Source organism: Crotalus tigris, unplaced genomic scaffold (assembly GCF_016545835.1).
Source record: "Crotalus tigris isolate CLP2741 ecotype Arizona unplaced genomic scaffold, ASM1654583v1 scf7180000017694.5664430, whole genome shotgun sequence".
Lineage (NCBI taxonomy): Eukaryota > Metazoa > Chordata > Lepidosauria > Squamata > Viperidae > Crotalus > Crotalus tigris.
Window position 1 is genome coordinate 1123456 of NW_024096572.1, and position 15618 is coordinate 1139073.

The 15618-nt window shown below is 37.9% G+C and overlaps 1 protein-coding gene across 2 annotated transcripts in view; it reads left to right on the plus strand.

The window, feature by feature from the left end:
• Positions 1-14350, plus strand: part of CHST11 (carbohydrate sulfotransferase 11) — a 187265-nt gene extending 172915 nt beyond the window's left edge. For both annotated transcript variants that reach the window (XM_039338214.1, XM_039338213.1), the window contains exon 3: positions 13091-14350. In XM_039338214.1, the coding sequence (XP_039194148.1) occupies positions 13091-13945 (855 nt within the window). In that variant the 3' untranslated portion in view covers positions 13946-14350. The remainder of the gene's footprint in view (positions 1-13090) is intronic.
• Positions 14351-15618: the final 1268 nt, after the last annotated feature.

Here is a 15618-nt window from a genome sequence, read left to right on the forward strand (position 1 = left end):
ATCCATACATGAAGCAAACTGACACCCTCCATGAAGAGGAAGCACGACCACGAACGCGAAGCCAAGGAATGGCAGGGCAGCCCAAAATCTTGAATCCCTCTGCAACTCAGACTAACCTGAGCACAACCAAACAGAACACTCCCCCAGCCAATCAGAGCACAGCCAACCCCCCAGCCAATCAGAGCACAGCCACGCCCCTAACCAATCAGAACACACCTCCACCCAATCAGAACACAGCCAAGCTCCCACCCAATCAGTTCATACCCCCACTGGCAGTTAAAAGGAAGAAACAGCTAAGACCACACATTGCTGCTCGAGGCACGAAGCTGAAAGCACCAGCCTGAAGATGACGAATGGGACTTCGTCGAAACGTCGCCAAGACACTTCCAATTTTACGTGGGAGAAAACCCGAACAACCAAAGACCTACATACAAATACCCGCGAAAACCTCAGAAAACAAATATATATATATATATATATATATCTATATATATATATATATATATATATATATATATATATATATATATATATATATATATATATCCCCTAATAATTTATTAATTAAAATGCATCAAACCAAAAGTAATATTTGAAACCTAGTAATTAAGTCTTTAACCCATTCTATCTTACTTTCATTGCAGCAACACAAAATTTAGCTATTTACATATAATGAATGGTTTTAAATCCCAAAGGAGACGATTCATATAAAATGTATTTGGCTTCTCAAAAAACCTATCTATTAGTGGCACAATGTAGATTGACCTAATGTCTTTATAAAATGCAATAGTATGCAAGATGCTAAGGAAAGAGGGGGTTTGGGTTTATCAGATTTGAAACTGTATTTTGATGTTTGTTATTTAGTCTGGCTAAAAGAGTGGGTGAACCTCCAGAAAAAGGGGCTACTTGATTTAGAGGGTCATGAATTAAGATTTGGATGGCATGGTTATTTATGGTATAATAAGATTAAAGTAAATGTTGATTTTAACAACCACTTTGTTAGACATGCCATTCTAAGAGTCTATGAAGATGCCTCTTTGGGTATTCCCCCAGGAAGCTTTTTTTTCAGAAAAGAAATGGTGACAAAGCCAGACTGGTGGACCTATGGTAAAATAATATCATTTAATCTTGGTGATCCTATCCTCAACCCTAAGGACAAGTTTGCCATTGGTTTACGTATTTACAATTGAAAGAAAGATTTAAATTAGACAAAAAGAGTTACGGGTTTGACTTGGTTAAAAATAAATTGGAAATCCTACTGTGTGGTAGTGATGAACATATTATTGCTAAGATCTATAAAAAGTTATTGAATTTGAATTTGGAAAGTGAATTTGTAAAACATTGTATGATTCAGTGGGCAATGAACTTTGGATATAGTATAAAGCTTGAACAATGGGAGAATATGTGGACGAAAGGTTCAAAATTTACACTAAATTTTACATTAATTTAAAATAAAATTTATATAAGATGATGTATTGTTGCTCTAGGTAGGTTATCAAGAACGTATAAAGGCACTTCAAATGAATGTTGGAAATGCAAATGTAAAGAAGGGACTTTTTATCATTTGTGGTGGACATGTGATAAAGCAAAGAAATATTGAAGTAGGATTCATATCTTAATACAGAAGATTCTTAAAGTGAATATTAAAATAAAACCAGAAACTTTTCTTTTGGGTTTAATGAAAAAATTTGGAACTTTGATGTTACATATGTTGATGGCAGCAAGATTACTTTATGCACAAAAATGGAAGGACACTGATTTCTACAATGTACGAATGGCTGCAAAAGTTGATGGAGTTAACAAGAGATGGCTAAATTGACTGTTTTGATAAAAGAAAAAAATATATAAGTACTACCTGGAAACCACTTCTGGACTTTGTGCTTGAGGTGGAAAAAAAATGAAACTTTGATTTTGGGTTTTATCGATTACATAGATTTGTTTTATACTACTATTTAAAGTAAAAAAAAATTAGGTTTGATATTACTATCTTATTTTACTGCACCAAAGGGACTCGTAAGCAACACTGTTTCTTTCTTTTTCCCTTCTTTTCTTCATTTTTCCCTTCCCTTTTCCCTCCTCTATTTTTCCTATTTGCTTTTGTATTTTTGTACTTATACTATAAACTAATAAGAAAGAAAAACTAAAAAAAGAATAAAATGCAATAGTACATGACAGATGATTTCAACCTTCTCTAAGGATAATCTTAAAAGAGTAAATGTACTCAGTTACAAGGATTTTATTATACCTCCTTGAAGAAGTGCAGATTGAAGAATGTTAAATCTATCTTTAAAGAACGTGATTCTCAGCTTAGAGAAAGTTAGATTTCCAGATAACTAGCTGGTTGCCATATACTTCTGTTTATCCAAATTCTATCATGTTAGGGAAACTTATTAATAAGTTTCTTGAAAAATTAGTTCTTTAATTTGATTATGGTATTCAGTGGAGACAGCTCGTATGAAGCCAGCTTGTGCTCTGCAGCCTGTTTCCAGGGTGAGCTAAAGTTACTATATGTGTTAGAACTAGAGGGGTCAAACCAACTGGGAAAAAAAATGCACTTTGAGCCAGAAAGTTATCATCATCATCTTGAATGAATTTGCCCAGAGATTAAGGTGACCAACTTTTTTACAATGAAAAGGAGGACACAAATTGAAGAAAAAAATATCGTAAATAAAAGAAACATTTTATTCATTGCAATAATACAGAATACACTATAATATGATAAATGCATAATAAAAAAACATTTGTAACAATAACATTTTATATTGTAATTATGCTTACATGCCGCGCCCCTGCCTGCAGCCGCCCCGCCAGCTGTGCTGCCCCACCGTGTAGAGTGGGCCCTGCGGCTCCCAAAGCACCAGCTGCACCAGCTCCGGCCCTGGGGGGCAGCCCGCCATCAACACACCCTGCTTGCAGCCACCCCGCCAGCACCACCACCCACCCTACACAGCCCCGTGTAGAGCAGGCCCCGCAGCTCCCACACCACAGGGGGCAGCCGGTCACCACCGCCCCTCACACCCCCACCCACAGCAGCCCCACTGCCCCTGCCTCTTGTGCCCACAGCCATTATTGCCCTAGCAGGGCCAAAGATCAAGAGAAAGTTACCGTGGCGTCGCCGCTCCAGTCTCCTCCAGGTATCTTCGGGACTAACTAGGAGATGGTGTAGTTGGGTAGCAGGGAGGGGTGCAAAGTTCCTGCCAATTTGCCTTCGCTGCAGACAACTTACATGTGCAAAGTTTGCCAGCCAGGTGTTTTGGCGTGCTCAGCAGCAATTCCTATTGGCTTTCGAAAGCCAATAGGGGGAGTAGCACAGCTCATGCAAAAGTTGAAAAAAAAACCATCAAAAAAAGGTGCTGAAACGCCATTCTATGAGAAAAAAAAAGCCCTGCAGATTAGTCTTCAAATATCGATAAGGAGGACATGTAGGAGGACACTTTTTGAGGGAGGACAGAACTCACAAAAGGAGGACTGTCCTCCCTAAAGGAGGACAGTTGGTCACCTTACCAGAGATGCTTCTGTTAAGAACTCAATATAAATTAAAAACTCAAGAATTATTACAAATATATGCATTTTACATATGTCTTGAGAGAAGTTTGTTTAAATTTGTGCAAAAATAAGTTATTTAGGAGAATCCACAATCAACAAGTCATAATACAAGACTGTCAGCACTGGTTCTGCTATTGGGCAAGCAGAAAATGATGTAAAGAAATCTCTGCAGGCCTCCTACCGTTTTCCAGTATGTGCGCTTGCTTCTCTCCCCAGGCCTCCTTGGAAGTAGCTTGTAACCTCAGAAGGGGTCTGAGGCTGTCAGACTCCTTTCTAGTGTCAACCTAAGATTCAGCTGGCTCAGTTTCTTTATATGGAACAAGTGGACATTTGATATCTCTTTCCTTCCCTGGGACAATCAAATGACTGAAGTCTCTTTCTTAGCTTAGGCAGGATTTGAATCTCATAAACAACAACAAAAAAAACCCCTTTACTTATACACTGTTCTCTTCCCAACAATACACGTTCTTCTGTCTCTCTCAATCTCTCCTCTCTCCCTCCCCCCCCTTTTTCCTTTGGGCTTTCTAGTACAATCAATAACTTACATTTCTTAAAGTACAAGGGCAATCACAAAGACAGGTTAAAAGAGAATGTAAAAGAACAAATCTCCTTATTTGCCTGAACTTTCAGTCTGTTGGCTTTCTTTCTGAATATTCAACTGGGATTCTCTACTTCCAGCAAGAATTTTATATTTATTTATATCCGGTCATATCTGCCTTCTCATTACAGATTTAGGTAAGAAAACAGAAAAGATGAAAACCAAAGCAGGAGCATATGTTTTGCATCAGGTTTAAAGTAGGACAATAGGATTTGCGTTATTTTAATCTGTAAACTCTTGAGGCAAATTTCAGTTATTTGTGTCTTGGCCTCACTAGTGTGTGTAAATGTTTGCTTTGCTCTCTTTTGTCAGGTTAAAAGCTCAAATGGATGATGAAATAAGCTTTCTCAGTTTATGCTTCCCCTAAAGAAGAACTGAGAAGTTCGTATATGAATGAAGAAAAAAAAAAAAAAAGCAGATTTGTATGCTCTTTCTCATTTGGGGGACTTCCTTATAGAAAGAAGCTGTAGAGCTTCAGAAAAATTGTGGATGTTGGGACAGATAGAACGATTGGAGTCTCACATCAGAGTAAGTCGAAATGTGGTAATTTGGATCTACATACTGTAGAAGAGTTTATGGTTTGACATTAAGATCAGTTATTTTACAGGAAGGAGGGGCCATTACTTGATTTTATGCAATATGGATGGAAGGAAGAAAGGAAGATTCGTATGTCCAAAATTTTGCAGGATCTCAGTTGAGAACATAAAAAAAGATTATCTTCTACAGTTTTGATATTACTACTAGCATTAGTAATACCAACTAAGTATACTAACTTCATATATCATAACAATGTTGTTGTTCAGGAATGTTCACTAGAATTTGTGGCTAGAGATTACTGGATTACAGGCCAAAGAAATCCCTGTTTAATATATATCTTAATCCCCATATTTTTATTTTGCATTTTTCTTGTATGTTGATTGCGTGGAAAATCCCAGTTCCACTTAGCACAGTACGGACAGCTTTACAATCAGTAACTGCATTCAGATCCTATTTATTGTCCTCATACATGCAAAACTTCTTGTTCTATCACTGACATGCACAAATGCATCTATTCTGATCCACTAGTGCAAATCAGCTAACACAAGGAAATGGGGGGGAGGGCTTTGGCCTGGCCTGGCCAATTGATTGGTAGAGAATGTAGTGATGTTTCAGGTAATTATCTACTGCATCTCTTAATTAACCGGAATTTGACAGCCACTGTTTTACTGATGTGCTCACAAAAGTTTCCAGAACAACTTTAAAAAGCCCATAAGGAACCTGTTGCATCCAGCTGACATTTTGTTGAAAAATACTTATAATGAGCTTTATAATTTTAAATATCAAGCTTTTAGAGTAGATCTGGAAATAGCCTCCAATTCCAAAGAATGGTTCAATATGTTAACGTGCCTTTTTGATCTGTGTCACTATAAACAAATGTAAATATGAAAAAGTGCCACTTTAATTATTGGAGAATCACAAACAAGGGGGCTGATTGCTTGGGGTTGGATGGAGATTAATTTTTTTTTTTTAAATGGGAAAGCCTTGTGCATGATTGTGAGCAATTCTCTCTTGTGAGAATATATCTTGACTATTCTTTTCCCCCTTTCATGCATTTGAAAGATGATTTCCTGGTAGTTGAAAGCTCATCTATCATCTATTACACACATGTAGCCTTCATTTAACTTTTCAGTTTCGTGTTATTGTTGTTGCTGACCGAACAGAGGAAAATGAGCCCCTTTCAAGACACAAAAGAAAACAAAGACAAAAGGGTAAAAATAAAAACATAGGACAGAAAACCTCTTCCAGATGGCTGTAATGACAGGATGCCAAAGAATCTAAGCAGTATCTTTCAAAGATCATAATCACCGAAAAGCAACAGAAGGGAGGTTTGACCTCAGAATGTTAATATCACCTGCACATAAAGGGCAGCTGCTAAGACTGCTATTTTATAGTTAGACAAATGGGGAACCATGGAACTGGAAGAGTATTTTACCATCTCCATCTTCCAGGCATCCAGATCAAAGCTACCTCAGCAAATGAATGTTCACCTTTATCCTGAACACATCTACAAATAGTGTTCACCATTTCTCTAGGCAATTTGCTTCTTGAATTACTCTTATTAATAGTTCCCCCCTCCCCATATCTATTTGGAGGTTGTCTTCCTGTACCTTAAACCCATTAGCCTATCCATTAGCTCAGTGGTGGCAAACCTATGGCACGTGTGCCAGAGGCGGCACTCAGAGCCCTCTCTGTGGGCACACGTGCTGTTGCCCCAGTCTCGCGTCCCCCCGTGACCCCCTCACCAGCAGCACCCCTGGAGGAAAATCGCCCCCCCCCAGCTGTGGCCCACACGGAGCAGAGCAGCCAAGGACATGGCAGCCAGGCAGCGTGGACAAGACTCTGCCTCACACCCCATCATGCACAGTTGATGTTGCGGGGTGCAGGCAGAGGGCGTGGCCGCCATTGGCAGTGCTGGGCTGCCTGGGTGATCTGCAGTGGGCCCTGGAGGTGGTGAGTGGCCCTGCAGGCAGGGCAGGGGACGGGGTGGGGGCGGAGCAGGGGCAGGGCAGGGGATGGAGCAGGAGCGGGGCCAATTTTTGGGCATTCGGTCTCTAAAAGGTTCACCATCACTGGATTAGCTTATATCCTACATGCTTAAAGAATAGAAGTCAGGTCTTGACCTTCATCTGTTTCAGATATTTAAAGAGATCTATTGCACTTCTCCACTCCAGCTCATGACAATTATCTTTTCTCAAGGAGAAACAAAGTTTGGTCTGGCAAGTCAGAAAAAATACAACCATTCTGAATTAGCATACCCATCACTTGATTGTGGGTACACTAAGGTTAACTCTTACCAAAGCAGAAAGGATGAGTAAATACGCTGAAAAACAGAATACTTTTGTGAAGCTCAGGATGGGGTTTAACTTCTGATTAGCCACATATGTCCTGGGGGTGCCTGGGTGAAATTGGGTGAGGGAGGACAATAGAATTTGAGGAAATTAAATTTTAATTAATCTTAAATTATTGCTGACAGTTAATATGATTATATACAATTAATTTCATCATCTTATTATACTAAATTAATTTAATAGAAATGGGTGGGGAAGTTCTTGGAGCTACACCAAAGATTTTGGAAAGTTATGTGTGGATTTTCCATGCTTGGCTTGGATTGCTAAATATTTATCTTAAAATTCATTGCACATTCCTCCTTTATAAATGACTCTGACTTAATATTGAACTGACAGATTAGTATTCAGTCAAACTAAATGTTGGAAAAGATGTGAGCATTGCTTTCTACCAGGCCAAAACATTCTCTATTTTTCTTCACATTTCATTCAGTTTAATAAGGTAAAATACTTATTTCCAGTACCTAAGACAATCCTCCCCAGAATGCAGCCATTGTATTTTGTTTTTGGAATCCCACTGAACCAATATGCTGCTCCCATATTTACCATCTGCATTGGTAGTATATTCTAAGAAACCCAGGAGAACCTTTCCTTCTGCTTGATGTCAACATCCATTTCCTCTCTTCCTTTGTGAGCTGTAGTGGTGTAGTGGTTAGAATGCAGTATTGCAGGCTAACTCTGCTCATTGCCAGGCTCAAGGTTGACTTAGCCTTCCATCCTTCCGAGGTCGGTAAAATGAGGACCAAGATTGTTGGGGGCAATGTCCTGATATTGTAAAGCACTTAGAGCAGTGGTTCTCAACCTTTTTAATGCCGCAACCCCCAACCGGTCGTAAGTCGAGGATTACTCAACCGGTCGTAAGTCGAGGACTACTCAACTGGTGCAGCACCGTTTGTAGAATGGGACTTTTGGCAGCCTCAGCAGGGCAGAGACAGCCTGGACAATTTCTATTGGCTTTTGAAAGCCAATAGAATTAGACTCTATTCAAGAGAGTCTATTCTATTGGCTTTCAAAAGCCAATAGAATAAAAGAGAGTAGCACAGCTAAGGAAAAGGGGGAAAAAATGGTGGACTGTGTTGTTTGGCGATCCCCGTGAAATGGTCGTTCGACCCCAGATGGGGTCCCGACCCACAGGTTGAGAACCACTGACTTAGAGAGTGCTATAAGCCGTATAGAAGTCTAGGTGCTATTGCTATTGGTTTTTGTCTGCTGGAGACAATGGCCATATCAAAAAGATTACACAAGAGAATCTGTGAAGCTGAAATAATATTTGGAATTATATTTTAACCAATAAGGGGTTTTTTTTAACCTGAAATAAAAAATATATAAATCCATCTGATCATTTGAAACACTGAATTGTGCACAAAATGTTTTGCACTTGCATTATTTCTCTCTCCTCACAAGGAAATTATACAATGTATTGCTTCCCATGAAATAACTTACCCAGAGGGTAAGTGGATGCATAGTGATGCTAGAGAAGGAACAATGGGATCACATTTGGGGGTCATAGACCACAGGGGCTATCAGGACCACCTCATCTGATTGTCCCTTGAAGTCTAGCAGGGAGACAAAGAGAAGAACCTTGTGTGCACATACCCTGGCAAAGATGCCTTAGATATGTTTGATTTCTGGTCTTGCTGGGAGTTTCTATGCATGAGGTGGGACAGGATGTACATGCAAGAAACAGGACAAGAACCAACTGAAGGTAAAAATAGAACTTTATTTTCATTCAGAAAAAAATAGCGAGCTATGATTTACAGGAGTTTTAAACAAAGAATATCTCCCCACTCCTTCAGATATGTCTTAATTAAATGTGACATGAAATAACTTGCCTACAACTTTGATTTTTTTAAAGTTAGTACATGGGGCAGCATTTTGAACTGGGACCCACAACACTTACCTTTATGATGTTCATAAAAATTGGGGCCACTGTGCTTTTTTTCCTGTCTCTAATTTCAGTGCAGTGGTTAATATTTGAGGTTTATCAGATGGAGCGATGCATCCAAGGTAGCAAAAACAATCAGTTAAAAGGTAATAGAAAAGCTTATTTCAGACAGGTGCATCCATGGGAGAAGCACCAAAAAAGTTAACTTGGTGGCTATGACTACACAATTAAAGCTTTATCCTTTTGATAATTAATGTCATGCACATCAAAGAGGACAAGGCTTTGAACAGTGGTAGCTACCACCTTGATTTTTTTTTAAATATCTTTCCATGGATGCTGCTGATTACATAAACAATCCCAATAATTGGGCAATTGACATCTCTGAACAAAAAATAAATCCACAGGTACAGTGAAAGGAAATCGTGATATAGGAAGATAATGTTCCTGAACAGTTTTGGGTTTCCAAAGTTTTGAAAAAGCCCTACCTACGCAATTTGCTCAGAGATGGTAGCAAGACATAAATGAAGCTTTCAAGCCAGTTTGGATCATTCATACGTACACTGGAATAAAAAATATTTCTGTTCATCTTGTAGATTTGAAGGACTACCTGTACATGTATCACACCTGCCTTCTTCTTGCTACTGATAGTGGATTATATCGTAAAAGTGCTGAGAAGAGACATCTGTCCCTAGCTATTAAAGATATTGAGAATTTTTATTTATATATTTATCAGAGCTATATAGCCATCTATCTTGCAAAAAGGTGACTACGAGCAGCATACGACAAGATTAAAAAACAGCAAGCAGATAAAAACAATTATTATTAAACATTAGTTTCAAAATCCTTGCCAAAAAACCCAAAAGCATATTGATGCATATTTATATCTATCCATCTATCTTGCAAATGGTGACTTTGAGCAGCATACGACAAGATTAAAAAACAACAAGCTGATAAAAAAACAATTATTAAATATTAGTTTCAAAATGCTTACCAAAAAACCCTTAAGCATATTGATGCACATTCATATCTTTAAAAGTTAGCATTGTTGCTGTGCAGTTTCAATCAGCAGATTTGCTAGGAGTAATTTGCAATTAATTTGCAATTGCAAATTAAGGGTGTCTAGGTATGTCAGCATCCAAAAAAGGGGATCTGCTCCAATGTGACTCTTAATTTGTTGTCATTAAGACTTTGGATAAAGACCTTATTAGGTCAGTTGTCTCATACACATATTAGGAATGCCAGTCACATATGGCAATAACAAGCTCAAGGTTACACAGACACCTCAGCAGGAACAAAATGTAAAACTGGAGGGTGGGGTGGGGCTACAAATCATGAAAATATGATTCCAGGACCTTGATGGAATTTACATGGCACTTTATTTAACTTTCAGATCAAAGGAATAAAATAACACAACGCAATGGAATAAAATAATACAACACAATGAGTATCAATTAAGGAAAAATAGGAAAGACATTGATTGCTATTGGTAATATATAATGGTTAAATTCCTGCTGCAATTAGACTTTGGTTGTGTAAATTATGAAGTCCATTAATGGTACGGGAATGTTTATGAATGTTTGCGCGTTCATTCATTCATGGCAAATAAGTGGAATTTTAAATAGTCCTCTTCAGATGAGGGAAGGAAGGGAGAAAAGGAAGGTAGGTTATAGTCAGCCCTTTAAGGTAGTCCAGATCAGAAAAGCAAAGTTATTTTCATTATAAGATTATAGTGCTGTGACAGGATCTTGCAAGTTCAAGATGCTTTCTGAAATTACATTCCTGATATGGAATCAAATTTCTCTTCTATGACCATCAGCTTGGTTGCGGCTTCAAAATTATTCTCACAGTCTATTATAGATAACTTCCCAATATAATGAAAAAATATGATGCACATATACTAAAATGAAACTAGATGAGGAACTACAGTATTTGTACCAGATATATTTAGTAATGAACCCTTCAGTAAAGCTACTTCCCTGTGGTGAAAGCTGTCATCCAGGAATCATCTATCAGCATAAGCCAACTTTTCAGTGAACTAGTTTTCTCTATAGGTGAGAATGTTTTCATTATTTGGTATTAATTGCTCAGATAAATTAACTGAATGTTGAAAAAGAAAGAAGTTGTGCTTCAACCATTAAAAAATAACAAGGAAATGGATAATATGAGGTCTAATTTTATGTTTAAGGATAATATGGATTTAGAGCAGTGATAATTTGAGTATTAAGAGTATGTCTGGGGAAAACAGAATGTACAGTAAGGCTTTTTATAGTTTAGAACATCTATGTGCTATATCCCAGTGTATTACAGGTTGTTGTTGTTGTTTGCTGTGATATCTTAACTAACTAAACAATCTACCCAGAAAACTTGCAGTGTGTTAAGGATTAGAGGAATAAAATAGGAAAAAAGAATGTATTCCTATCCTATTAAAAAATTGCTCCAATTTGGAACTACCAAAATCCTTAGTAAATATATCCATCTAGTAACAAGAATACGATAAGCAAATAGTATGTTAAAAGCCAACTCATGCTTGCCCTATTTGATGTGGGTCTCAGAAGCCAGCGCTGACAGCAAAACAAAACAAACAAAACAAAACAAAACAACTACTTCAGGGAAGCCTATTTTGAAATTCCGTTGGTGCATTTCCACATATTTTATTTCACACGCCAAGGTCACTGCCAACTAGACAAAACAATTAATCTTAGGCTGAGAAACATATCAACAGCGGGAGCACACATACTGTGTTCATTTTCAAAGGTGTTTGGAAACCAGTGTCGTCCTTCTGTTCTCAGCAGCGAAGGTCACACCAAGTTTTGTTCTTCTTTCAGAATGAGTTTGACTAGAGTTGCAGGAAGAGGCCTTTTTAGAATAAGAGAAATATTTATTTTGCCTTGTTTCACAAAGGTAGACTGAAATACTTTCAATACTAGGTTATGACTGCATTGTCTTTAGGAGCCAATAAAATGTATTTGCTTCCATCTGTAGCTTCAACTGTAATTATGGCTATAAGTGTCTCTGCAGGTCAGGCATGGCTAGGATAACAGCCACAATTATCTGCAAGAGGAACATCCATCCATAGAGACACTAAATTTCTGATTGTAGGATTTCTAGGTCAAACTTGTAGGAAAATCATTGTCATTCTTGCTTGAAAGCAAAAAAAATTCTTGGCAATTCTTGGAAAATATGGATTTTCTGCACTCATTAAGAAATACAATTATTGTAGGTAGAATGCTTTGAAAGGACATTAAGTTCTGGTAAATGTCATTTCACATTTCTGTAGAACCAGATACTCGGTACGCTTCTCTCCAATATGATATCTTAGCTATAACAGGAATAGTAACTTGATCTGACCAAAAAAGGGGTCTTTTACTTATAGTTTTTCTTTATCCATCATCCTTCTTTACTGCCTGAGGCAGATTCCAGTACATGTAAAATTAAAGCACAATTTCCATTACTTCCACATAGGTAAACATTGGTTTATTTACTAACTAGAGACTGGAAATGAGTCAGGATCTGATCCTAATCTGAAGTCCAGTATAAAATCTATTTTACAATTTGAAGGTGATAGAGAATTGTGCATTGATAAACCACAGATGCATCAAAATCCAGCACAGGGGAGAAAAATGATGGAAAGAGAGCATATTACATGCAAATTTGTCTGCTGTGTTCCCAGCTGGAGTGTAATGTAGCAACTGATAAATAGAATGCTATCGCCATCAAGATGTTCTTTTAGAACAGAGGGTACACAAGAGAACTGAACCCTTTTTCTTAGTAGAATTGCAAAAAGTGTACTGTAATGTGTGATCTGTAGACTGCATTTAAAGAGTATGCCTATAAAGTACAAGATTCAGCATCATCCTTAAGTTGTAATATTGGTTTTGGACATAGAAGACTGGATAGGTGGCTCTTGAACAAGCCACTAGTTTTCAACGAAAGTGCATTTTTAGTAACTATTTTATTTCAAAGCGGTAAAGGAAGTTTTGTGTGTCAATAAAATAGCAGAAGAATATGTGTAGAAGAGAATTAGAAGTAGCTCTTCAATTTCTGCCTTGAGATCTGTAGTAGTGTACTACTTTGGTGGGCTTTAGCAACAAGGATAGCAGAAGATATAAATAACAAGATGGAAGAAGTCTTTCCAAACAGTACTAAATTGTCTTTATTTGTGTTTTATTTACATAGTTGGAATTATCCAGCACAGCAGTCCTTCATCAAATCCGGAGGGATCAAGTGACAGATACATGCCGAGCCAACGTCATGTCCAGCAAGAAGCGTCGTGTCTTAACACCTAATGATCTCAAACATTTAGTGGTTGATGAAGATCATGAATTGATTTATTGCTATGTCCCCAAAGTGGCCTGTACCAACTGGAAAAGAGTCATGATGGTGTTGACTGGGAGAGGAAAATACACCGATCCAATGGAGATACCAGCAAATGAAGCACATGTCTCATCAAACTTGAAAACACTCAACCAGTACAGCATCCCAGAGATCAACCATCGCTTGAAAAACTACATGAAGTTTTTATTTGTCCGTGAGCCTTTCGAGAGATTGGTGTCAGCCTACAGAAACAAATTTACCCAAAAATATAACACCTCCTTTCACAAGAGATATGGTACCAAAATTGTGAAGCGCCAAAGGAAAAATGCAACACAGGAGGCTCTGTATAAAGGTGATGATGTAAAATTTGAAGAGTTTGTGGCTTACCTCATAGACCCGCAAACTCAAAGAGAGGAGCCCTTCAATGAACACTGGCAAACTGTCTTTTCTCTGTGCCATCCTTGTCAAATCCATTATGACCTCATAGGGAAGTACGAGACTCTTGAGGAGGATTCCAACTACATTCTTCAACTAGCAGGAGTAGGAAACTATCTCAAGTTCCCCACTTATGCAAAGTCTACAAGAACTACTGATGAAATGACTACAGAGTTCTTCCAGAACATCAGTTCAGAGCACCAAACACAGCTGTATGAAGTCTATAAACTTGATTTTTTAATGTTCAATTACTCAGTGCCAAGCTACCTGAAACTGGAATGAAATGTGGATACCCAGAGAAAGAAAGAAAGCTGTTTAATTTAAAATGTTTATTTGTCATAATTATGTATGAAGAATTGGATATTTTGTAAATTAATTTTTTTTTCTCTTTTGTTAGTAATGCTGCGAGCAGCATAGTTGGAAATTTATTATTTAAATGGTTGGTAAGAAAGGACAGCCCTGTTTGCAGGGCAAGAAAATTGCAGTGACAATAGCTCTAGATGTGACAAGTAAGTGCTACACTGTTTTAGGGTGGAAATGTTCCTTTTGCCCTGATTTATTTTTTTAATTCTTTTTCTTTTTTGCATTCTTAATAAATCCGAGCCTTTAGGTTATTTATGCTTACAGAATAGATTCCTCATTAAAAGCTGAAATGCAATGCTGTTTGGGCACAAAAAAAGGAAAGAAAAAAAAGTTTCTTGTGTTTTTATTACTGGAGTTTTCCTCTGCCACAATATTATTTTATTAGGGGTGGGGGGGAGGATAAATGTGCTCATGAAATTGGAAATGTTGCAATGGGCAGTAAGGCCCAAGGGCTACAATAGATTTATGGATTTGGGTGTCTCCTTATTCTCTGCTTTGCAAGACAGATAATATATGCATTTGGTCTCAGAATATTTAGACCAGAGGTCTCCAATCTTTCTCAGTTGGAGGATCAGAGAGAAAGGGAGGAGGAAGCATCTTACACACATGCGTGCACACACACAACGGGACCACGAGCATGCACGACGCAAACAGGGCAGTGCTAGTGCCCACATGACATTAGCAATGCCCTGTTTTCACCATGTGGTGCCCAATTTTTGCTGTGCGGTGCCCCATTTTCGTAGCAATGGCACTAACACGAGTGGGGATGAGTGGGCCATGGCCCACAGGTTGGGGATCCCTGATTTAGATCATTAAAATGTCATACATTTGTGCATTCCTAATACCAATAGGAGAAGGAAGGAAATATTCTGGAACTTGATGGCATGACTCAGTCTCTTGTCCCTTAAAGGAGACAACCAAGCCAGAGACTATTGAGAGTTACCTGTGACTCCCAGGTACCTTTAGAGGAAATCTAAAGTCGAATAGGAAATTCATCTGATTCAATGAGCACATGCAAGGCTTCATCCAATTGTCAAACCTTTCAGAGACAGAACATTCTTAGGGATCCAATTGACTGTTTTGACATAAAATACTGTAGTGTTTTTTCCTATGAATGAGACTTAGGATTTTTCCTCAGAGGATCTGAGACAGGCCAGAGCACCAAAGAATCTTTGGCTCTTTTCCTATTCAATTAAGCACAATCACTTCCTTTGCTCCATAATATATCTGAGCAATAGTACAAAAAAAATCCTGCAGTAATGCAATCTCATCTCAGTTCCAGACCTCAACATTAATTAAGAAAGTGATATTATGATGTTATCTTTTAACATTGGGAAGAAGAAACTCATACACATACACACACACACACACACACATTGAAAGTCTGTGACTGAATGAAATGAGACTATATGGTGTAGAGAGAAGTATATTCAAAATTCTACTTGGCTGGTCATGTTAAAATTATTTCTGCATTCCTACTTGATTTCAAGATGTATAATAATGATGATTTTTTTATAAATTTTTTATAAATAGCTGTAGTAATAACATTATTTAGGATCCCAGTTCTCTTTAAATAGTTGATTAGTGTGCTG